Source organism: Gallus gallus, chromosome 3, assembly GCF_016699485.2.
Source record: "Gallus gallus isolate bGalGal1 chromosome 3, bGalGal1.mat.broiler.GRCg7b, whole genome shotgun sequence".
Taxonomy (NCBI): Eukaryota; Metazoa; Chordata; class Aves; order Galliformes; family Phasianidae; genus Gallus; species Gallus gallus.
Genome location: NC_052534.1, coordinates 29,657,315 through 29,683,379, shown reverse-complemented (window position 1 = coordinate 29,683,379; position 26,065 = coordinate 29,657,315). Strand labels below are relative to the sequence as shown.

The 26,065-nt window shown below is 46.2% G+C and overlaps 1 protein-coding gene across 3 annotated transcripts in view; it reads right to left on the bottom strand.

Moving 5' to 3' along the window:
* Positions 1–26,065, bottom strand: part of MDGA1 (MAM domain containing glycosylphosphatidylinositol anchor 1) — a 135,360-nt gene that overhangs the window by 78,583 nt on the left and 30,712 nt on the right. For all 3 annotated transcript variants that reach the window (XR_006938650.1, XR_006938651.1, NM_001398249.1), the window contains exons 2-5: positions 14,837–14,976; positions 12,022–12,196; positions 7,355–7,551; positions 4,386–4,518 (exon numbers count right to left, since the gene is read on the bottom strand). Coding sequence is in view for 1 of the 3 variants with exons in the window: in NM_001398249.1 (NP_001385178.1) it covers positions 4,386–4,518; positions 7,355–7,551; positions 12,022–12,196; positions 14,837–14,976 (645 nt within the window). In the remaining 2 variants the exon portion in view is untranslated. The remainder of the gene's footprint in view (positions 1–4,385; positions 4,519–7,354; positions 7,552–12,021; positions 12,197–14,836; positions 14,977–26,065) is intronic.

Below are 26,065 nucleotides of genomic sequence, written 5' to 3'. Positions count from 1 at the left end.
TTTCAGAAAGGAGAGCTGTAGGGACCCATTAATTCATTACAGATAAAAAGCATTATCGTTTATGCACCTTTTTGAGTTAAATCATCCTTCTCTTCTATGGTTAGGAAACTGCAAGCAGGACCTCCAGACAACCCAGACCAGAGGCCGTACATAAAACACTGCACAGCTATTGCTCAGAAGAGGGACACAGCTAGGTATAGTATTTTAAGGTTGTTTGCTGCAGGTTCTCTAGGCTTAGGACTCAGTTCAGGAGAAAAGCCTGACAAACTCTCCTTGCACAGATAGGAAAGACAGTAAGACATAATTTGGCAATGGAAAACCCATGGTTTGGAAAACCAGACAATGAATAGCAACCCTGCGCCCATCACACAGGTGTCAAACAGATTTCCCTATTGGCCTGCAGACTATAAACCAAGTCCTGGGATGCTCTTCCATGCACAGCTGAACAATTGGGAATGATTCAAAACGTCTAGACAACTTATCCTTTGAATAACCTACTACGTGGTTTTGGCTTATTTTATTTCTGCCCTCTTCTCACTACACCTCTCTCCCCAGACTGATCCCAAACTCCTCCCTTTGTATTCTCAATCTTTTTGCATCCTCCCTTTGCATTCTCTGCCTCATCCCAAGACAAGCTTTCTAAAGCCCTTGTCAGCATCACTGCTGGCTCCATCCAGACAGAGCTGAGAAAGTAGCAGTCTCCAGCACAAAGGCGGGGAGTATGTTTTAAGTAACTGCCATAATAATGCAAAATAAGACATTGTTCCATATTCATGAAGCTTGATTTAACAGCATCATTATTTCAGCCTCCCTCTCCCTGGACCCTGTGTTAATGAGCTGTGCTGGGTTGGTGTTGGATCTCTGAATTACAGCCCGTACAAACAAGGCGAGGAGGAGTTCTCTCTCCTCAGCACCTGCACCATAATTTAGCAGTGCAACTACTGCTATGCTGGAATATTGTGTTAGCACACCAAATCCAGTGCCCTCTCCCTGGCCATGGTATGTGCTTTTTGCCTCAGATGTGGACCCCCTTGCTTAAGGATGAGGGCTTCTCCTCTGCCTCCTGCACTCCTGGCCCTTTTGAGTCCTGTGGTTGGAGCCCTTGAATTTTGAGAGGCCACAGCCTGCACTCAGGGCCTACGATTGCTTGCAGCATTCCTGGAGAGAAGCCCATGCCCAAAGGTTAATGCTCATTAAGTGGCAAAGCAAGTACTTGTCCTCTCTGGGCTCCAGATAACCTCATGAAACTTGGTGAAACCCAGGGACAAAATCAACAGACTGTGGCAGGGCAGGACGCTTTCCTGCTGCAAGAAGGAATACAGCTGAAACCATATAGCTGTTCCTGCCCACTGACACTGAACAGGTCTCATTCAAGGGCACAGACAAGCTGATAGATGCAGCATCTTGCCTGGGAACATCCTTGCATCTACATCAGAGCTAGAGAAAGGTTGAAACCTGCTTACATCCAGAAAGATGATGTCAGCTGGGGAGCACGAGCCAGAACCCCTGCAGCCTTTGGTTAAGATTTTGAGATCCTGTGTTGCTTGACGTGCAGATAGGACCAACGCTCATCTTGCAGAGCTGTAACATGTTCTGGGCAAGGAAGCATGGAGAAGAAGTGATGCGTTGGGCAAGCACTGCCTTGGGGCAGGTTGTGTGTGCATGTACGATTGGAAGCAGGGAAGCTGCAAAGCTGCCACCCACACAGCTTGAGTCAGAGAGCTTCCGTAGTCCCAAAATGGAGCCCTGGCTGTGGCAGTCTGCATGGGCTCCCACTCCCACTCCTATCAGTAGATAGGGGTTAACAAGCCGCAGACATTGTTATGCATGAGATGAATCTCATTTATTTGTAACCTGTGGCAATTCCTTTTGTTCTTGGCTCAGAAAACCTGCTGGCAGAGTCTGCAGAGAAGCAAGGGGACCATTAAAAACAAAGAGTCGCTTTCAATTCCCTTTGAAGTCCAATTTGCTGCAGTAAAACTGCAGGAGAATTAACCAGCTGGGCTGCTTAATTTTGCAGAAATCAAGGAAAGAGAAAACATCAGCCCTGCCCTGCTGGAGCAGGCAATGGCAGCCTGGTGCTGTGCTGGCGCTGCGGTTCTGCTGGATCCAACCTGCTGCTCCAGAGCCACAGGACAGCAGCAAGGAAAGCCTCCTTCCTGCTGAGGCTGCAGACTGAGAGATCTCTGCATGCTGTGAGGGCTGAGCCTCTGACACTGGGCTGGGGAGAAGCACATCTCCATGCTGGGCACTGTGGTCTGCCTAAAGGCAACTGCCCAAGGAGCCCAGGTGAACTATCTAAGGAGGAGCAAACAGATTGAGAAGAGCAGATTCCCTTGACCTGACCCACTAGTTCCTCTCAAAATCAATTGCAGCTGGGTCTGTAAATGTTTAAGAGATCAATTTCCATGTACCCCTGCACCCTCTGGACCCTTCTCAGTTGCAAAGGCATCCTGAGGGAAGGAGCCTATGGAGGTTGTTGATGCATGAACACAAGAGTAAAAGAGATCTATGCAAAACAAGGAGAGAATTACGATTTCTTTTTACAGTATTTCCTCACCTGTGCACACCACCACCATCATTACAAGTAAGCCGGATAATATTTAATGACAAACATTCTCATGCTCTTTAACACAAACCCTACTTGTAGTGCAATGGCGGCTTCATTTTCATGTGTAGCGTTTGAAACAATTTAATGGGAACACATTATCCGTAGTCTCTTCGAGCTTGCGGTGTCAGGCTCCTTTATAACTATGTATAAACATGCATTTACAGCTAAAACATAAGAAGAAAAATCACTAGATGCGTAAGATATGCAAACCAAGTTCAGAGTTTTGGTAAGTACCTAATAAGCTGCTGTTTGATAGGATGAGAGGTAGCGGCTTTAAGGTGTGCCAGGAGCGGTGCGGGTTAGATAGTAGTAGAAATTTCTTCATAGAAAGAGCAGTGAGGCAGTGGCCCGGGCTGCACAGGGAGGTGGTACAGTCACCATCTCTGGAGACGTTCAAGAGCCGTGTGGATGTGGCACTGAGGGACGTGGGCAGTGGGCATGGTGGGGGTTGGTCGATGGCCGGATGAGATGATCTGAGAGATCTTTTCCTACCTTAATGATGCTATGAATTCAGATGTACGCTGGCTTCTGATCTGGCAACAGCTTGAAAATACATTTTCCCTGTGCACTCAGTAAATGAAAGGCTGGGCTGGCAGAGGGGAGGGGGCACGAAGAGAAATGTGGTTTTCTAAAACTTCTCAAAGGTAAAGCCACACCGGGAAATAGCAGCTGGCCGAGATCCCTTTCCTCACTATGAGCGCAGGTCTTTCCCTGCGGTTTCATTCTGAGACAATCTCAGGAAGTGACGTGCGTTGCCTGAGATGTATTCACAGAGATCTTAACACAAGGAGAATATTTTTATTCCAACATGAGCTGTTGTTCACTTTTTTTTTTTTTCTTCTTTCTAAATAAAATGAAGCAACTACTGTTCAGCACCCTGGGCTCAGTCAGATCAATAAACATAATTTATACTGTATCAACAATATCCCATCAACAGTTGTCAACATCAAAAGAGTTCTGTTTCCGCTGCATAAAGATGACACCAGGGATACAAACTACTTTGTGCTACATAAGAGAGAGGTGAATAATTCAAACACCTACATCGCCTTCCTTTCTGATCACGGAATACCCCAGAGCTGGAAGCAATTTTCTGACATTTACTTATTATTTGAAAATATCCAAGACAAGTGGGGACTCTGTCATGCTTTTTTTTTTTCCTTTCTCTTGTTAAACGGACTGGTTGCAGTCAGGTCTTTGCAATGCATTTGGTACATGATTTCAGCTCTTGCACATCAAGCAAGAGGCACCAAATTGATTCTGTTCGCAACTGGAGGTGCACTCAGACCCTGCCAGCATGGATATCGGCGTGTGTGGTGTGCAGTTCTAGGATTTATTTATTGGGAAGGCACCAGAGATATGTGCTTTCCAGAAACATCCATACCCGTGGGACCCCTGGGCTGGGAGTGCTCTAAGTGCAGCACTGCAAAGCAGCACACAGTCACACGTGGATGAATTATTTGTAAGGACTTCTGCAGCAGCTGCCTTGCTCCAGCCTGTATTAAATTTATTTTTAAAATCACTTAGGATTATAAATAAATAAAACAGCGTCTGGATTAAAAACTCCGTTGTGCCTCAACACCTACATGTAGTCTGCTTTAATGATCACACGGCAGGCTTGGTCGAGGCACTGGCTGCAAGAAATTAAAGCATCCCTGACCACAGAGCTCCCGCCTTAAGGATTTACAACAGTCAGCCACACGTGCGAACTGGAGGTGGTCCTCTAAAGGCCGCAGGCCTGGAGAGGCCATGGCTGCTCAGCAGGCTGCTGCATTACCTGTGGTGTTGGTGAGCTGGAAGGTGATCGATTTATCAGGGATGCTGCAGACATTGCGGACGGACACCTGGCACGTGTAGCTGGCGTAATCCTGGGGCCGCAGGTTCTTCAGCTTCAGGACTTTGGTTTCACCCTGGCAGTCGGGGAGAAAAGAGGAGAAAGATGTATGTGTACAAAGTACAGCTCATCGCTGCAAGTCCATCACCAGGCCCAAAGCTTACAAGTAATAACCATACAAACCTCAGGAAGATGTGTATACTCCAGAGCCTCCTAGCTATACACAAAGGAGACACAAAGCATTTGCAGGGACAGCTCCACCTCCAGAATTTCTCAAAACACCCAGCAAATGACTGTCACAAAACCTGGAAGCAGCGCCGAACGGGTCTAGGCTTAATTTCTTGTCAGCTCTTGTCACAGTCATCTCGTGGTAATAAAAAAGCCTTACATGTCCAAGGGCAGCCCCTGAGCTCACGCTGAGATGTCAGTGGGAGCCTAAATAAAGTCAGTGGGGTCTCAGCATTGCAAAAGCAAAGCAAACCAGGGCTGATGCTGGCCTAAATATGGTGTGATCAATAGTTAAGCCACAAAAAAAAAAAAAAAACTGCAGTACAGGGGAAAAAAAAAGGTAATTCAGAGAAATACTCAAATATCCCTCCTCCCCAACCCTTTCGATCTCTCTTCTCCAGATTCTAATCTCATTTATGCTGGCATAAATCCAGAGTGTCTGCACTGAGTTTGATAGCCTTTTCTCACGCTATGGCAACAAACAAACACAAGAATCACTTGCTGGCACTCCATCATGTTATAAAAGCAGAATAAAGTTGTTAAATTAACAATAGATGTGTTCCGTAAATTTTTATTTATGGAATGCGGAGAGCTCAGGGATGCATCCTGTGGTTTGCACACCCTGCAACTCATACGTCTTCCCATGACAGCCTGTCGCTGCTGTGCTCCTTGTGCTTGTCTAAATCTCTTTTGGAGAAACCATTCCGTAATTGCCTGTAAATGTGAGAAGGTGTCAGCATGACAAATCCTCTTGAGGCAACCTCAAGGGACTGGACGATGAGCTCAGGCATGCTAATATGCAGAGAACAAGGATTTGAACTGAGTAAATTAGGAAGATAAATACCTAGGAGACCAATAACCCTACGGAAGTCCTGTCCCCTGAGATTTGTTGCTATGCTGCACAAATGATGGCATTTACAACGCGTGTGTCAGCTAGTGACTTATACAGTCGTATGTATCCAGTTTATTGATTAGTAAATGTTGGGTAAATGTGTATAAACCTTCGGTGTAAATAAGTTTTTAAAAGCTTAAACAGCAAAATCTTTGTCCTTTCTAGTGCAAAGGGCTACCCGAACCTGACTCTGATAGCAGTTTTTCTGGCCTGTCTCAGACAACTGTACGAGCCCCGTGAAGAGTGCTTTGTTAAGCACAGTTTATTTGAGCTCCAGGAAGGTCTTACTCTCCAGATGTGCTGTAGAAGTGTGCTTCACCTAACTCCAACTCTTTTCAACCCAAAGGCTCGTCAGAGCACTGCCTGGCTGGAGCTGCAGGGTGTGGGGTCAGATATGGGTCAACCTGGCAGTGCAGTGGAACTTCCACCTAATGCCTTACTTAGCTGGAGAAAACATTTCAAGTCCTAGGACATCCCCTTGCTAAGCAATGTATCCTGTTAACCATAGAGAGCTTAATGAAAGCTGGAGGTGCCCACCATGGCTTCCTCTGAGGCCAGGGATGTCCTGGTTGGATGCCACAGAGCACCAAGCAAGACAAAGCTCTCTTCAGGACCAAACAGCAGCACTGACCTACAGCATTTCTGCAAATCTGCTTGGGAACCCAAAGCTCTGTGCTCTCTCCTAATCTCCCTGCGTGTTTCCATTTGGCTGCCCATTTCCACGACTTGCAGAAATAGTGTGTTTCAATAAAACATGAACACGACTGCATTAACTGAAAGGTTGCCTGGGGCGTTGCTCAGAAATCAAACTCAGTCACAATGTGCTTAGGGCCCAGCTTTGGGAGTGCCCGAGAGCAGAACTGGATGTGGGATGAAATGGGTGCCCTCGGGAACTGCCCTCCTAGCCCTCCCTTCCTACCCATCCTAGCCATCCTCCATAAGTTCTAGTGCTGACTGACATCTGAAGTACGTTCAGAGCTAAAGAAACCCCCTCAATCACCCACTGAGTCATCAGGAAAGTGACTGTGAAGAAAGTGACATTCAGGGGGGTAGCATGGCTGTGCAAGGGCAGGTCCAGCACAAGCAAGCAAGGGGAACAGAGAGGACATGGAACAACACCTTGTCATAAGATGATGGTCAGAAAGTGGCCAGCCTCTGTTGCTTGTGGCCATTAGAAAAATCTCTCCATCTTTTAGAGATGCTCAAGGTGAGGCTCTAAGCACCCTGATTTAGCTGTAGGTGTCCCTGTTCATTGCAGGGGACTTGGACCAGATGGCCTTTTAGGGTCCCTTCCAACCCAAACAATTCTATTATTTACCTCACCAAGCCCACTGCAATCCTTGCCATTCTCTCACACTGCTGAATATGAAGCACTTTCTCCTATTTATCAAACTTGGGTGCTCGTTTAAGAAAAAAGCAGCACAGAATAAGAGGAGACCCAATCTTGAGATTTTTTGCTTGGAGAACAGTCTCAGCCACCCCACGGCCATGTAAAACGTATTAGGGGAATTGTGTCCTGCTCTCAGGGACAGCACCAAAAGCGGAAGAAACGCCAAGCCAAGGACACTAGGCTGTCATGTTTCCTCCTGCTCTCATGCTTCTGTTTGCAGATTATCAGAGAGAAAGGGAAGAATGCACTACCAGCCCTTTGGAGCTGGTGCTCCTTGCAGTGCCCACCACCCTCTCCCCACCACTGTAACCCAGACACAGAGAGAAACACCATCCACTACAGAGGGCACTACGTCACACTAAGATGTTCATCACAAGCTCATGGAGGTTTGCCTTTTTTCACCTGTGTGTAGAGGGGTTCGTAGATGTCCACGCCATTGTCCTGACTGTGGGAAAGCGTCTCAGCTCCCCGTTTCCATATGAAGCGAGCTGGCGGGTTGGAGTTGACGGTACAACGGAGGAAGACAGTCTTCTCCTGGTAGAAGCTGCCACGTACGTCACTGATGGTCTGGTGAACAGTGAGGACAGGTTCATCTAGATCTGGAAGGAAGGTAAGGAGGGCCGCAGCAGTTGTTAGTGAAGCACTGTCTGCACGTACAGCCTGCAGAGCAGATGATGCTCCGGGGGCTGTAGGGGAGAGGGGAAGCTCCCATACATTTGGCCAAGGACAACTGCTCAATTCAGAACTGATTTGAGGGCAGGTAATACTAACAGCATCTAAAGGGAACAGACAGGAGAAGCCAGAATTCTCCCGCTCACCACACAACATTCAGAGAATAGAAAGCACCCTCTGGTTAGCAGATTCCATGTGGTCTTCCAGTAAACCATCTGTTTGCAACACACCTGTCTGACCAATGGGCTGGTCATCTGACCACCAATGACACCTCACACCCCAAATCACCATTATCAGCTTCAGTGAGAAGTCAGAAGGATCCAAGGAAACTCTACCACATCCTCATTTCCTCTGCTCCCACCTTCCAGTCCCCTTCTGAAATCACAGGGCTAAGCCCATGGCTGACAAGTCAAGGGGTGAGAATAGAAACCAGGACAAGATCAATGTCCTAGACAATGGAGTGCCACTAGAACACGAGAGGCAAAACATAGTCATAGGTGTGTATAACTTCCCTCTTATTCCCACTTTGAGTATTGTCTGTATTTTCTTCTTCACAATGTGCTGACTCTTCAGTAACATTTACTCACTGCATCTCTATCACTCACTTCTAAACTGATCAGATTCTTTTCTCTTTTCTCCCTCTACAGAAAGTAGTCCTTCCAAATCTTCCTTCACTATATCCACACCACACAACTGTTGTCATTGGTTCAGTGGTTATCAGTAACTTCACTTGCAAGGACACAAGCAATAGTCCTGGAGGGAGGGTACTTTCTGCTTCCATCCAGGCCACACTGCTCCCTATTGGCTGCCTTCCTGCTAAAAAGGAGATCTTATTTGATATATATATATTTTTTTCATCAGATATGATTGTCTGAACATCAAGGGGTCAAGGAAGCATGGGGAAAGGGAAAACCCAGAGGAGATGGATCTTTCCTCTTCCAGAACCACTTTGATATTGAGTAGGTTTAAATGTAAAAATCCCATTTGAAAAGCTGGGACAACTTGACCCTCTGAAACTGAAATGTGCCCTATGACCTTAAGCGTGTCTTCAAAGTAGTCCATTGAGCTCAGTGAAGCACTTCTGTATTTTCAGAAGCTTTATGAACCCATCTTCAGCTGAAAAACAACTGAAGCACACACATCCAGAATGCCCTTCTGTTGCCAGCACTGTCTTCTGCACATAACAGCAGAGAGGAAGAGGACACATGCCCATCACCTCCAGCTCTTTTGTGTCACCTCATTTTCAAGATACATTATTTTAGAGATTCGCAAGTTTGGAAGTCTGGCTCCCAGGAAGGAAGCGGGGGAGAAGAGATGAGTTTCTGCTAACGAGTCATCCAAATAGCGTATGTTCTCTGCTGAATCACAAGTGTTAACTGTTGGATTTGCATATTTTTATAAGCTGTATGCTTGTTGGCTTGACCATAACATAGCTCAGAGAGATGAATAGAGCTGTGGACAAGGCAGGAGAAAACAAAATCAAAACACACAAAAACCATCCAAGACTGTAGAAAAACACACACAAGTGGAGATAAACGGCCCCCCTCTCCACGAAGTGCTGTCTCCATGTGGCCATGACTAAATTTTACACCAAATTCTCTTGGATCTGGACTTTGGGCACTGCCTTCATTCTTCTGCATTCCTTAATCTCCCTTTATATGAATAACTCAGTAGCTACCACCCCTCTGAGGCCCCATTTCTCTGCAGGATGCATGGCAAAACACTCCCCTTATCCATCAAAGAAGACACACCCCGTTCAAGTCTGCTGGTTCCCAGCTACTCCCCAGCAAGAAAATATTACCTTCCTTTTTCTAGCTAGACCTTTCCTCCTTCAAATCTTCCATCCTTCTTTAATAGCAGTCAGCTGCAAGCCCAGTCCTCCTGAGAAAAGCTAAAATAAGACCTACGACGATACACATGTGCTTGATGTACGAGTAAAGCCACTGATGTCAGTGAGCTGCACGAATGATAAATTTGGCCCAAGGCGGCTCATGGAGAAGATCACATGGGATGTTTCATGTGCAGTGTAAGCTTGTAAACATCTATTCTTTCTTTTTCTTTCCTTTCTCTCTCTCGCACATAAAAATACTCCACACTGCAGCTGCCTCTCTGCCAGCATCTGAACAACACTTTAAAGTCTCACTCAACACACACTTGGGGCAAAGGAATAACTTGCTACACAGGTTAGTGCTTCCAGTTTGATATCCTCTTGGTACCAACGGTGCTCTTCATACAACCTTTCTGTCTAATACTATGAGTGAAGACTAGCACTGGCTGTCAAAGACACCAAGGTCCAAATGAGAGTGATTACTTACCTCTAACTACAAATAGGGATGTGGGGAAAAAAGGGTTGTGTTTTCAAATTCTGGTTCATTCAGATGAAGGTTGCCTGGGTGAGCATTCAACAAAAACGGTGGCTGTTCCTATGTGTTCCCTTATACCTATTGCAAATATTAGCAGAAAATAGATTCTCCTCCCCAAAAACCAAGTGAGCAGAACAGAGGTACATTACCAAGTCCATCTTCAGAGTAGATGTTAGTATGAGAAAGCCCTTGGCCATCCCATTAGCCCCACAGTTCTACAGGTCAGAGCTGCATGAAGGACCACAGGATGCTACATTACTCTAGTTCCAGTCTGCATCTCAGAAGCAAAGGGAATGGCCTTAGCCCATGAAGAGACACTCATGCGATAGCCCAGTTCCTGGAGACAAAGACTCTGGCAAGTTTCCATATTGAGTACTGAGAAAAGCAAGACTCTTTTAATATGGAGAGTTGTTGTATGCAAGAGAGGAAATGGTCAGAGAAGCCAAACAGAGCTTGGTGGGTGTCAGGACCTCTCCAACAAAGCTACGCAATGACCATGAAGAAACGTCCATCCTATTCAAAGTGGCAAGAGGCTCAGATGAAGCAATCTGCCATGTGTCCAATCTGCTAGCTTTATGTCTCTGTTGCCATTTTTAAAAATTATTTAATAAAAAATAGTAAAAAAATAAATAAACAAATAAATAAAAGGTTTTGTTACTTACACACACCCTAACTATATTATATATTTTACACATGGCCCAAGACAATTCCTCTTCACTCAGTGTGACCCAGGCAAGCCAAAACGTTGGACACTCATGCATATACTCCAAATCTGTGGGATGGTGCTCATACTCTACTACTCTCAGTATAGGGTAGGGCAAGGAAGGAAGGGAGGTGAAAACCACTCCAAGCTAGATAACACAATTGTGGATCATGAGGTAACCAAAGCATAAGAATTTTCAAGTCTGTAGCATGCTACAGACACAAAATCTAAACAGAAAGTAGCACAGCGCTTAACACACTAGCTCTCATTTCAAGACTGGATAGTGAGAGTAAAAGGATGCAGCCATGCAGTGTTTCCTGCAAGCAAAGTCTCTACACAGACTTCATGCATGTCCTGGGGTTTTGAAGCCTGAAGGCTGCTCCACTGACAACAACAGTGCAGATCAGCACAAAAGACCACCTTGCTAGAAGGACTTTGCGACCAGGAGGTGATGGGTTCGGGGAGACGAGAGTTCCAGCTGCTTTATAATCATTTGCAACTTTTACATCAGTCCATTGCTGGTTAGCCAATCTCAGATGATGTGAGGAGAGGACTGTGGTGTTAATAGGGTCAGAGGAATCTGGAACAGTGAATAGCCAAGAGCAATGAGCAGAATCTTCCCCTAGAGGGCTAGTCTCTTCAAAAGTTGCCTAGACCTTAAATCTCCAATTCCTCCTATCTGGAGAGCATAGGACAAGCCTAACCTCCCCTTTTGGCCACAATTGCCCAAGAATAAACATAAGAATGCCCAAGAATCAGCATGAGAAACCTTCAAAGGTGGAGAGCTCCTATTAGCATTGCCAGAACACAAGACAGGCGGGCATTGCAAAGAGCCAGAGAAATACTAAGTCACTCCTGAAACCAAGGGATCCTCAATAGTTTCCTTCACGTCTATCCTTTCACAACTCAGCTTCTCCAGATGCATCCCAGAATCTTTTGCTGTTTCCACCACACTGCAGTTAGTGATGTGGGGTTTCAGAAATCCTCCAGACGTCTGAAGAACTACTGATTTCAAGAGACAAGCCAAGCCAGCTTCAAAATGAAGACAAAGAAAGCAGAAGCCATCTCCAATGCCACATCCCACACTAGTGCTAGGGTTTCTGGCAATGACAGGCATCACAGTACCTAGAAAAGAGCACTGGCATTGACAGGCAGAGCCATCTTTTTCCCAGATGGATCAGATCTCTAGGGAAAAACAGTACAATAGTCCCTTTGCTACTGAATTGGGTGCACTTGGTCCTAGGGCAATGCAGCTCCCTACCAGCCCCGCAGCAAGACAGAGACACGCAGTAGAACTGTGGGAAGATCTGGGTTGCCACTAAACGACTTACACTGCACATCTACTCGAATGGACTTGATGGCAGGGACCCCAACCCCATTTTCTGCTTTACAGTAATAGCGGCCCCCCTGCAGCCTTTGGATCTTCTCAATCCGAAGGGTCTCGTTAAGCACTGACGTCTCTTGGAATTTGTCCGACGCGCTGCCAGCTGTTTTGGTCCATCTCACCTGCAGAAGAATGAGAGAAACACAACCTATGAGTGACACAAACCAGAGATCCCAGGGGACGGCAGCACTGCCTTTTCTCCCTTTTCCCTCTTCCCCAGTCATTTATAGAAATGGGCCCTGGAGCACCAAGACTTTACCAAAGTTCAACTGCTGATCTCAGTATGTCTCTGCAGGCTAGCTGCTAATTCTTAGCCATCACCAATTCCCATGTCCTGGCACCTGGGATAATCCTTCAGATCACACAGACACACACAGCATACTCATCACTCCTGCTCTAGTCCTCTAACTTGCTTAGTTTAATATCACTATATGAGCAGCACAGGACTTTCAGCATTAAGCCTCAGGATCCCACGTGGCTAGCAGGCCATGAAGCTATAGAAGACATCAGCTTACAGCTACAGAGCTTTTATTGCAGTCAGCACCCTTTCATCTTTCTCTGGACAGCAAGGTTATTTCTGCTGTTTGCTTTTCCAACAGTTGAAACTGCTGTTACTCTCTGGCTCTTGCCTTCTTCCCACGGGGAACCCCATGTATGTTATTTTTATAAGTCAACCTTCTACAGTATACAAACTTTTACTTTGGTTTTAAAACAACAACAGAAAAAGAAAAAAAAAAGAATCCCTTCAGATTTCAGGGTATCTTGCATTTCTGGCCATATGTTACACGTCTTAAGGCCCTGGCTGATATGGGCAACACAGCAGCATGGTATTTCACAATGAATGGTGGCAAGAGGACAACGCTTCTAAAGACTGAAAGGTCATTTTAACGTCTGTAATGAGGTACAGTCTAAGTAGTATTGGTACAAGCTTGCCCTCATTTTCTGCAGCCCAGAAAACAGAAGGGAGAGATGGCTTACTTCAGCCCATTGGCTGCCTATATCAGAAACTACCCTTCTAAAGGCTGATGACCCTGATGGTTCCCACACCTGTGCCATCTAGATTCTGGGGCTGGGATCCAACAACAGGATCTGCCAACAGGAAGGAGACAGACTTCCATTCAACTTTGGCAATGGATGCGAAGGACCAGATTGCTTGACCCCCCACCCCAGGCTTTGCCTAAAGCTCACTGCCACCACCTGATTGATGCTGACGCTCTAGAAACAACAGGCGTGTCTAAATCACAGTCTCAGAGCACCAGGCTGAGCAGACTTTTGGAGATAATGACCAAGGATTTATTTAGCCTTTGTAGGCTTATTATGAAATTGTCTGAGGGCATCAAGTCTCCTGTTTGCAAGAATACTTCAGCCAGCTCTTTAATCTTTTCAATTTCAATCTCATTTAAGCATTTTGGCCACATTTTCATACTTGAATGACTGGCTGATAGGAAGGAAAAGATTAAACAAAGGTTAGGGAAAGAGCTTAGCTGGGAAGGAAATCTGTGACGAGTGAGGGCAGAAATAGGACACATGCCATGTTTAATGTACGCAGGTCCCAGCCTCTTTCGTCGTGCCTGGTTCTACATTACAGTGTCCCTTGTGTGCGTCTGGGCAATATCACACCTCAGTGTTGCCCACAAGCAGGCTGTCTGCATCAGGCTCTGCTACAGAAACCTGTCTTCTCAGGCTCAGATCTCCACAACCGGCCAGCATCTTCTCACATGTTCAGAACCCTTAGGTAGAGCCAGCCCCACCATCCTCCTCACTTCTGACGTACACAGCTGTCACCCACCTAGCACTGTCACAAGTCTAGGCTGATCATTCACATCCTGCTGTCTCAGTCTCTCTCCTTCTCCTCTGTTGTCTCCTCTCAGTAAACCATCTCTTCACAAGCAAGTCCATGGAGGGGTTGATTGGCATATGCTAATGTATAGCTGCTCAGCACAAATGTCTTTGACTGGCAAGACTGAAAAAGAGGGCCAAGAAGGTGTGTGTATCATACTTAGACCCCTTGAGTGTATTCTGGCACACCCTGCCTCCTAGCACACATCAGCTGCCACTCCTACCACTGTCCAAGAGCAGACAGACCCATGTTCTGGTTCAGCATCTTTATAGACACATTCACACTGATACTGAACCAGCCTGCTTTGAGTGTTTGAGGGGGGCAGAGGGGGTTGAACAGAACTCGAGGCTATGCAGCCCTCCAGTGACCCTGGGGAAGGACGGCAGAGTTAGTCATATTCACTCCCAAGCCTCCTCACTGAGCTATGACTGACCACAGCATGAACATCTCCAGCACTGAAGGTCTGAATCTGCCTCTGGTTAGTGGCTCTAAAGCAAGGAGCAGTGGGCTCTTTGTGAAGCTCTGTGGAGCGCACCACAAACAACTTTCTGAACTCCCCCAAGCAGGTTCCCCCTTGCCTGCACATCCAGAGAATCAGAGAGAGAGAGGAGCCATAAAGGACCTACTTCTGTGGCCAGCATGTGGGTCAAACCTCCTCTAGCCTGTTCAGGTTGTTGTAGCAAGAGGTTTGAGAGTGGATTGTACAATGGGCTGCTCTTCCATTTTGAGAGAAACTTCACATACTGAATACCACTACATGTTTCGGGTAGGTTCCTGGAAAGCAGCTTAGACCATATTCTTTGAAAACAAGGCTTCTTCACAGTTTGAACAGTTAATATTTGTGCTATAGGATATCACTGCGTGACTCCAACATGCAGGAGAAAGCTGGGCATCCTGCTGACAGGTGAGACTGAAGTCTTACCTGTGGCCGGGGGTGTCCTGTGACCAGACACTGCAGGACCAGTGTATCCCCTTCCCGAATCGTGTAAACACGTTCACTGATGTTGTCCTCCTTCACCACACACGCCTGCCCAGCATGGATAATTTGGGCCTGAGCAGGAGCTGCGGAGAGGAAAGAAGAGGTAATGAAGGGAACAAGCTGCACTCCATCCCCTTGACTCCACTGCCCGTGACAGCTGTGCCCACAGCAGGGTGGAAGAGCCACCTCTTGAACCACAGAAGGGAAGAGCCAGACAGTGCTGGGTATGAGACACAAAAGACTCAGAAGATGGACTACTGAGCAATTATCCTTTATTTCCTGGGAGCCTGTTATCACCTGCTACTTTAAGCCCTTAGGTGCTGTTGAGATTAGCAGCCCTAGACATTGAAAAGAAAATATGGAGTATTTTTAAGACCTTCCTGAATGGGCTGAGGACCAAGAACTCCCTGCTCTCCCCGAAATGAGCATACACGAGAGGTTAAAGCAGGGATCTGGTCAAATCACAGCTGCTCTGTGCCTGTCTAAAATGGGCCTAATGACTATGATTTACTATGCAGGGGGCTAGAATAACTGCTGAGTGGAGTCACAAAGGGCCTTGGTGCTCTGTATGGCTTTCAGTATGTCCCTAGAACATGCACAGTGCATGCTACAGGAAAAACAAGTCTTTGAGAGTTGTGTAAGGGAAAATTAATGGGAAGAAAGTTCCCGGAGTAGAGTTTAAAAACTGCACAGCCCCAACCAGCAGTTATGATTCACTGTACCTCTAACCAACAGCAGGGAGAGAGAAACATTGAGAAAACAAGATCTAATAACAAAACCACCTTAACTCTAGAGGTCTGTATGAGCAGCCCTTGGTTCCCTACTCCAAAAGCGTCTGTGTGATCACTGAAGCGGCTGAGATGTATTGAAAGTGACTGCACAGCCCAATGAGACACCTGTGCTTGTTCGAGGGGAAAACTCCAGTCACACTTCAAGGAACAGAGAAACCCACACATGTGTCTAAGAACAGCTACCTCAGTGAGCGTGCCCCTGGGATGCACGGCCCTGTCTTGCTGCAACACTTCCAGGTGATTCCAGAGTCACAGCTCCAGCTGCCATTAGTGAAATACAAGGCGGAGTAACAAGGCAATGACAAGACAGGCGGTCCAAGGGTTTAAAGCAAAGAGCCTGAGCCTTCTGAAACAAACACTGATTTGTACAACCTGTGGCAGCTGAATTGAGCACCCACTTTTTCCTCAAGGTTAGCTGAACGGCTATTTTCTTCCATGGATTTTTCTTTTCTTTTTTTTTTTTTTTAAGCAATTTCTTATTCTGCTTCAGGCATGACCAAAATGCTCTACACCCAACCAGATGGCAAATAGAAGCGCTCAGATTTATACTGATTTAATCTATCAGCAGCACAGGCTGGACTTGGGCAGCAGAGGAGATCTGCCTTTGAGGTGAGCCTGTACAAACTGGTGTCACCACAGAGCACTGATCCCTGAGCAGCTACAACACAAGAGTGGCCGCAGGGCTGTGGGCAGCCAGCTGCTCTTGCTGCTGGGCTCTCCATCACGACACAGCCACCCAGAACTCAGGCAGCAAGCAATTTTAGAATCACAATTGTTTGAGTTGGAAAGGACCCTAAAAGGTCAGCTGGTCCAACTCCCCTGCGACAAACACAGACACCTACAGCTACATCAGAGTGCTCGGAGCCTTGTCCAAGCCTGACCTTGAGTGCCTCCAGGGACAGGGCATCCACCACCACTTCTGGGCAACCCATGCCAGTCCCTCACTGCCCTTCCAGTTTGGTGTCGGTTGACAAAACCATGATGGGCTCATTACTACCCAAGCTATTGGACTAGGAGAAGCAATATGTTTATTTGAACAGTATGATGGCATAAACATGGACAAATCCCTTTATCTTTTTCATCTGCAGGACTTGTAGGAACTTGCCTACCATCTCTGAAACCAACAGTCAACACTCCACTGATCCAACTGAGCAGATGAGCGACCTTCCCCTGCTTGGATGGCAGAAAATTCTTGTTGAACACAGAAGGAAGAAGACAGCAGAATGTATGTGCATATATATACACATACGAACACATGTATATGCTTTTTAAGTAAAACAGTGACTTGTCAGTAAAAGACTGCACGATTGCTTGTGAAGTGAACAATAGCAGAGGAGCAGTTCAGATGCCCATGTAACCTTTGTCAGTACACTTTAATCCAAAACACTGCCTCTTATCATGCTTCTTCAGCCCTCTGCAGACATGCCACAACACCTCTATCCACATGCACTGCAAAGCACTGCTCACAATGCCAAGATGTACACCGTGATGCTGAAGACTCCCTGCTCTATGATTAAAAGAGAAAAATCCTGTCCCTTCCTATCCTGTAGCACACTCTTCCCCGACCTATACCACCCCTCTTTCAGTGGGGTCCTGACACCCTGCAGCAGCAAAGCTATTGAAATCTCTCTTCCCATTCTCTGGGCTATGTTTGCCGTCTGGTGGCTCTGTTCTCCCTTTGCAAACATGACCCTGCTGCGAAAACTAATTGCCAGCCACCCCGTGGAGAATTAGAATATTTATCTGCAGCTCTTGCTCCCAGTTAAATGTTGCCTCGAGTTGCTCGGCTGTGCCCCACATGGTGCACAAGCTCTTTAGCCTCAAGCCTTCCAACTTGCGTGCTTCTCCCTTTGGCCATCCCACGGCCATACTTACACCTGTCTTCTATAACCTCCCTGCCACCTGCCTAAAGGCATTTCTACGTAGGGAATTTCCACAGCAAAACATTAAATACAGTTGCACTGTACAAGTGGGTGTTTGTGCAACCACTGTGGTACCAAAATACTTTGTCATCATCATTGTTGCCTAAGTTTGATAGAAATATTATATAAACTAATCCTTACTCTGCAGTGCAAAGCAATATATGACACTAATCTATAGCCAAATGACAATGCTGGAGATAAACGTTGTGTCACAGTTTCATTCTTCTCTCCCCAATCCCCCCTGGATCCACCTGGGCTGTCAGAAAGCTTAGAAATGAAGGCGTGTACATTCAGCTTTGTGCTACCATTAGGAATACCTTAATCTCCATTTAGTGGAAAGGGACGTCACTTTAATTGAATCACTACTGTTCAAGCTGTAACATCTCTCTTGCAATCACAGCACCAGGTCTCCTGAAAGACCAACAATCATTTTGCCATGTTTTAAACCCCATATGAACCCATCTCTCTCCAAAGGGAGACCAAAGAGCCTGGGGCTGTCTTGGAGAGAAAAGCGCTCAAGTAGATAGCACGGAGGCTGAGAAAACAGCCTTAGATACAACCTGAGAGGAGTGAAGGTGTGGGGTCTGAGTAAGGGATGAATCCAGCTCCCAAAGGACTGTGTTGAATCATAGGATAAGACTCCAGAAGTCTTGGTTCCAAGCTCAGCCTGCCACAGGACACAGAGGCTGGGAAAGCCATCTCATTCCATACCACAGATAGACAGAGAGATGCTGAGGATTAATTGTACTTCTAATGTGTTTGAACAGAAAGAATACATTATTGTTTGACATCATCTCAGGTCTCCTGGAGGATTTCAGGATGGTGATAGTTTGCCATCCTGTTGTCCTGGCAATGCGCAGATCCTGTTTCTCAGAGGAAACAGTTTCAAGAAGGCCCTTGGGAGTTAAAAGAAAGGCTAGAGAATCAGGTCAATGCTGGAGATGGAGAAAGAATCTCAGCCATTCTCAGAGGTGCCCCACAGTGAATGAGTCTTGCAGATACAGCTTGTCCTACTAAAGGTTTTAGGAGCAGAACTGCACAAAGCACTCCAGAGAAACTGAGCCAACCAAACATTCAAAACCAGACACTTTACAATGCAAAATTCAAGCTCTGAACCTGCAGCATTAAGCCCTTCCTTTGGAAAGAGCTGGTTTGCAACACATTTGGCCCCTACTACACTTTCATTTGATATATTCACGCATTAGAACAAAAGGAAATTGGAGTGGGTAAAATAATTTTATTCCCAGCGCAATGTACTGTACAATGTTATTATTACTATAATCTGGAAAGTTTATGACACTCTTGGTGCTTAGAGGTTGCTAATATCATTAAAAAGTAGAAAAGAACTGGTTTTTTTTTGTTTGTTTTTTGGTTTGTTTTTTTTTTTTTTTTGGAGAGGGCTGAGTAACAAGCATTTGGTTCACAGGTCTAGCCACTTCATCTTTCTGAACCTGAGATCCTCTATCTTTATGATGGTAATGATGAGAAGTCCTTCACAGAGAAGACAGTAAGAGACAGCTACTGCGTTGTCAGAAGCCAAATGAAAATCTATAGCTCAAAGAAGGGCAGAGAGAGAAGGAGAAAGCAAAAAGACAAAGAGGCAATGGCATTCTTAGGTCTGTATCAGTTTATTACATATTTGAATTTTGGGGGGAAATTAGAGGAGTGTCCCTTGAGAACAGATCTGCTGCAGCAGAACAAAGACAGAACAGGAATAGCCCAAGTCCTATTTCAGTCCTTACTCTTCTCCCAGACAGTCTACCAGTGCTGCAGACTTCCCACAGTCATGTTCCCTGTAGCCAAGCCCTCTGGGTGGCCACACCAGAAGGCTATGTCATCCATCAATGCCTTCATCTACACAGCAATGCAATCCCCTGGCTGCCTCCAGGCAAGGTATCACAGAACCCAGCTAAGCCCAGGCAAGCTCTAAGCAAAGAAGCCATGGACTTACATTTCTCAGCTACAAGGGAGCACAACTGGTGAGCACTGGTTGCTAATCTGCTGCTGAAAACCCTCCAGAACCCTCCTGGCATCTTCTCCTCACCTTTCCAGTCCCAAGCAAGCAGCGTGTAAGAGGTGCATCTTGAAGGGAGTTTCCAGAAAGGGGTAAAATGTGTTTATGGAACGCATGGAATTGAATACAAATCTCCCTCAGCCATTAGTGGCTGAACAGCCACTCTCAGTAGGACCACCCACAGGTGGCACTGCCAGTTAAAGGCGCTACAGTGCAAAGGAAGCGTGATTCAGGCCTCAAAGTCACTGCTTCACTGTTTTATCCATTCTGCTTATTCAATGCACAACTCTCTGCTTGAAGAGGAGGCAGATGCAAACATGAAGGCATCTGAGAATCACAGAATCGCAGAGGTTGGAAGGGACCTCAAGAGATCATTGAGTCCAACCTCCCTGCTAAAGCAGGTATCCTACAGTAAGTCACACAGGTAGGCATCCAGATGGGTCCTGAATATCTCCAAAGGAGGAGACTCCACAACCTCTCTGAACAATCTGTTCCAGTTCCCCATCAACCTTACCATAAAAGAAGTTCATACATATGTTAGTATGGAACATCTTACGTTCAAGTTTTAGGCCATTACTCTTTGTCCTACTGCTACACACCACTGAGAAGAGACTGGTCCCATCCATTTGTCTCCCACCTCAGTTTAGATATTCATAAACATAGATCAGATCCCTTCTCAGTCTTTTTTTCCCCAGGCTGAACAGAGCCAGGTTACTCAGCCTGTCCTCACACAGGAGATGCTCCAGGCCCTTAATCGTCTTTGTGGCCCTCTGCTGGACTCCTTCTAGGAGACCTCTGTCTTTTTTTGAACTGAGGAGCCCAGAATGGGACTCAGTATTCTAAATGTGGCCTCACCAGGGCAGAGTAGAGGGGGACTTCCTCAACCTGCTGGTCACTCTCTTTTTAATGCCTTTTGACTGGCTTGCTTGGCCACGAGGGCACATTGCTGACTTACAGCCAACCTGTTATCTACCAGGGCACCGAGGTCCTTCTCCACAGAACTCATCTCCAGCATGTCATCCCCTAACCTGTACTGATGCATCTGGTTATTCCTCCCCAGGTGCAAGACTCTACATTTGTTCTTGTTAAACCTTATCAGGTTCCTATCTGCATAACTCTCCAGTCTGTCCAGGTCTTGTTGAATGGTATGGAGGAATAGAATGGAGTATGGAGGCCTTGTTTTTCCCCACAGGAGTGAGAAAGGCCTAGCAGGAAAGGAAGGGTACACAAGGATCCTGAGATTCAGACAGAACATCCTGCCTATGCCTGCTCTGGTGAGGGATGGAAGCTGGGTTGTAGTATGGTCCATTGCTATTCAGCTGGTCTCATTGATTGCTCCACCGTGGATGAAGACCACAGGCTCTGCCAAAACTTCCAACAATACAAATTAACCAAGCCCGCTCCAGCCCACAACGCTGGGCATGATATCAATGGGCCATTTGAAAAGGAAAATTCACTCCAGCTTGAGGCTGATTATGGAAATAATAATACACAATCAGTGTCCATTAGCACTGTCAGGAGGGCTGTGGATCAATAGTGTATTAATGGGTAAAGAAAGACCGCCCATACCTATCAGCAGTTCAGGCCAGCACAGTGGCAGAGGGAGAGGCAGTGACAGCAGACAGGTGCAAAGGAGCTCAGGTACCGAATGTCTCCATGCAGCCTGCCCTGGAGGCTGAAACAGAAGCCCCCAGGGAAAGCTACAAGGAGCAAAGCACACCCATCCTCTCAGGTCTCCCACTCCTTGCTCTGAGCCTTCTCTCACACCTCCAGCACTGCCTTCAGCACGTGGCCTCTGTAAGCTTAATGCTTCTCCCTTGAAGCTCCTCCTGTCAGCTCTGCTAACATAGCTTGCTGCCCAGGTGACTCAGCCATACCAAAGGCTGTCCTAAAGCAAAAACCTCCAGGAAGCCCTAATGGCATGCTGACACTAAGGATTACAGCCCCAAGCAAGACAGATCTTCACTGAGACTCTCTTGCTCCCTGCGTGTCAGCATTCTCACGGCAGTCCAAAACATACATACTTAAAAATAAAAAATCTGCTTACTGGACTCCTGGCCTAAATTTGCAGCAGGGAACCTGTCATATTTCAGCAGCAAAATGCCTGGCTCCTTACTGCGATTAGAACACAAACATCAATCCACCCACAACAAAAACAACCACTTCTGAGATATGCAAAGCAACCATGCCTAACCCTACGTAACAATCCACCGCACTCCTGAGCATAAAGGGAAGAATATAATTTTTGATGGGAAGAACACAGAAATCACAGAGTTTGGGAAAACATTCACGGAGCATGAAACTTGGCCAAGACAGTCTTTACAACTCTGGCTGATTGCATATCCAAAAACAGAGTTCCCTTTCGTAAAGCTCAGCCAGGTGATTTGCACGGTCCTAAAATAACATTCTCCTAAATCAATGTCACTTCCTTGAAGCATCTGTATAATTTTGTTTCTTTTAGAAAAACATCAGCAACAAAACCATGTGAGATATTATGAATAACAGGTACAGCCCCGAGTGACTGCAGCAGCTGCTTCTGAGGTCTTTGTTTGATCTAAAACGAAGGAGGGTATTGTGTGCTCTATTGAAGCATCAGAGCCAGTAGATCATCAGTAACTCCTTCTTTCCCAATTCCCCTGGCCTGTAACAGGTCATTAATTTCCCGTGGTGTCCCCCCATCTTGCTTACACACGTCCACCTAACTGCAAAGTATTGAGCTGCAGAGCAAAAATCAAAGTGTTTTGTTTGATAGGTATCAAGTGATAGATGTTACACACACAACATTACGCTGGCGTGAACTCTGTATCACTGCCCAACTTGAGCCTGAGGGGAATTTGTACAGATGACTTAACGTGAGCGATATGAGGCAGGTTGCCTTCAAACCACCTGGGGCTCCAGATATGGTGGCAATCAGAACCCGTGCTGTACCTGAGTAATACTGTCCTGGGAGCTCCCAGCTTTGGTTAGGAAATTTATAAAATAAGCATGCCTCATGACAGTCATAAAAGAGACTATTTTTCCCAACCCACTTCCCACAGTACCAGCTTCAAAGCCTGTGCCGTATCTCTAAATTTTGCTGCAAAACCCAATGAGCCACAGAGCCACACTCAGGCAAGGTGATCCTGGCAGGCTGAGTGCACAAAGCATTGCACTTTCAAAACCCATTTCTTGTCTGGTTGCTACTTAATGCTCATAAACATTTTAGGGTAAAACAGAAAAGAGGCAAGCAGCTTGGAGGAGAAATCAAGCATCCTCTCTTCTAGGGACCACAGACAGATTGATTTGTTTGTCAGCTGGTAAAATACTCAAAAAAAATGAGGTAGTCTCATCAGAAAACAGAGGGCTGCAGAAATAGAGACACCACTCATGCTCTCAGCTTCCAGCACACCCCTCACCTCTGTGTTCCAGGCAGCTTCTGAGCACCCAGCCAGCAGGAGAGCTGAGATCAGCCTGGATGCAGACAGGAGTCAGCTATTCTCCATACACCTCGTGCTTTCTGCTCTCTATTCTCATTTCTCTCTTCCCATGTTCTGAAGTTACATATCCACATTCAGACCAGAAAAATGCCTTCCGTAGAGATGCTGCAGCTTCTCAGCACAGCCCAGGAGTGATGCCCCAGGATCTGCTGGTAAGAACCTTTGCAATCAAATGGATTTAGATTCTCTCCTCTTTTCCCTAAATTCAAGATCAGCTCTTTCCCAAAGTTACCACTGACACTGTTTCCTCTACATCCCTTCCCTTTTTATATTTTAAGTCATTTTGGTACAACAGTGACTTTTCAACAGAGATCCACGTACACAGATCTATAAACCAGCATACTTTGAAACTCAGCTGTAGTTTAATTACTGGACCATTTAACACAGGAGATGAAAGGAGAGCACAATACAGACTCTTCATCCCTTCCAAAGGGCTAAGATATGTCAATTTGCTAATCTGTCAACTACATTGGGAGCAAAGGTGCATGACCTCTAATCAATGGGTAACTACAGGCTCTTCTTCATATCAAAAGGGAGAAAAAAAGCATCAAACAGACAACAGCTGTGGCTCTCGAACCAGAAAAATAAGGGGAGAGAGTGCTGAGGTGGAAACTGGGATATGGCGAGCATCAGAAGGGCATGCAGAGGAGAGCTGTTCAAGGAGAAGATTCCTTGCTACATGGAGAACCATGGGGGCCATCTCACACTGGGGCCATTGACCCCAGCGAATAGGCACATGGCAGTGGGGTGAAGCAGAGCCAGGCCCTAGGGCACGGCCCAGGCTCTCCCGTGGGCTTTGCTGATAACTGAACCAGCTCCACCTCTGTCAGAAGAGCTTCTGCAGAGACACAGAGCTTGGTGCAGACCACAAAGCCCATCTGAGGAGCTGAGTAAATACTCAGGCCCTGAGTCTGTGCTAAGTCCTCACCTGTCATAGCTGAGCTGCTCCAGAGCCCAGTGAGCTTGCTCAGAGGGAGCTGAGGACATGAGGGCAATCACATCATGACAACAGTGCAAACACCAACTCTACACGGGAGAGGAAAGATTCAACAAATGACCGTGTTTACCTGCTGCTTTGTCCAGCCTCCATGGACAGCAAAAGGAACAGAGCAGAGCTAAGGGAAATCACTGCAGGAGTGAGAGGGTGATAAGAGCAGCTGGAGAGAGAATGAAATATAGCTTCACTGAGAGATAGCTTTGTTCTTCCCACAGTTAGAAAGAGCTGGAAGTACAGACACTAACTTTAGTTCAAAATCCAATTCTGCTATGGAAAAGCGGTGTGCAGCAAGGACTCATCTCTGCTTGGAGGTTGTCACTGAGAGGTAGAGTTACATGGTCTTCCCAGGCCATCAGAAGCAAAGTCCACCCCATGGGGATGGGCAGCCGCATACATAGCCCAGCTCTGCCCTGGCAGCAATGCCAGGGCCACAGAGGGAGGTCAAAACTTGGCACCCATCAGTTGCATCCCTAATTCCAGTCTAGCACCTTGTGAGGCCAACACCAGCCAGCAGCCCCCATGGTTCCCTAGCACAGCACTAAGTCCACACATGCAGGAAGAGGAAAAAGGAAACCTCTCGTGTGACTCAGAAGAGCTTATTCTAGAAAAATTGCTTTCCACTGGATTTTTTCTGCATATCCCCTCTTGTCAGCACAGGAAATTCAAGGCCAAAGACTACTGCCAGCAAGCAAAACGACCTGGAGAAAGGGGAAAGCAAGTGTGGTAGCTCAGCTCCACATCCAAGGAAGACAGCGAGCACAGAAAGGAAACACCAGCAGATTTTCAGCAAAGCTGAGTCAACTGGGGCTGCCTGACACCCTGGAAATCAAGCCCAGCAATGTTTTTATCTTGACAGCATCCTCTACATCCCTGCAGCGCCTTTGGTGTGAAGAGGACTAGAAAGTCCCTGGTTCTTTCTCTCTGAAGTACCAATAATTAATAACCACAACCCGGCGATTCCCACTGGTTCTGATAAGAGGAGCTGACATCTCTCTAACCCTGGCCACCTCCATTGTTTTATTCTCTTTGCTTATTGATTCGTTTATGCACATAATGCAAATTGGCATTTAATAATTCAGCCGAGTTAATGGTGCTTAAATATTAAAAGACTTTTCTCTTTTAATTAGATGCAGCAAAATAGGCAACAAAGGAGTCCTAGAGAGATGCCATTTAAAATGCTCTTGTCCAAGTTCTGTGGCATTTTTCTATGGAATGGGAAGGAATATTACAGGGAAAATTTCTCCCACTGTCTTTAGGAAAGTAACCCATAGCAGTGTTTCGGAGAACTCGATTAGTAGAATGAATTTATCTTTGTTAGTCCTTTGTTTTTGTCCCCCTTCTGGTGATAAAGGCAGAAGGGAGGGAAAGGGGAGACAGAAGGAGCTTCCCTGTAAGAAATGCCACTACCGGCAGCAGCACGCTGGGTAACACGGTGCAGACAGATGTAGAAGCATTCAGATGTACCACCGCAAGACCCACAGCCAGGTGAAAACAGAGTTAAATGAAAGAAGCACATACTGTGAATTGAAGAGATACAGACAGCACAGAAATGTGGCACTTACTCCTTGAGGCAAAAGTTCTAACCCAGAAAATTCATTGAAGATTATACCAGTGAAATAAAGGTTTCCACACTTATATTTCTCCTCTCTTCATTATGCCAATGTTGAGAATGAGAGGAAAAATCCATGATATTTTTCAGCCTCAGCTTCGTCTCATCTTCAGCCAATGAAAGTAATACATCTTAGTCACGATGATGCTGTTTAGTGGCATCACCGCAGAAAGAATTGGTACTATTTAGGGTGTTTTAAGTGCTCAGATCTCTCCTCTTGATTAGCTCTCATTGTAAGCAGTGAATTTGTTTGAGTTTGGGATAATGATGTCCCACCTGACCCAGAGCAGAACCACATAGTCACAATAATTAGATATAGTAACCGTTAATAACTTAGTTTAATCAGAACCTATTTTCTTCAAA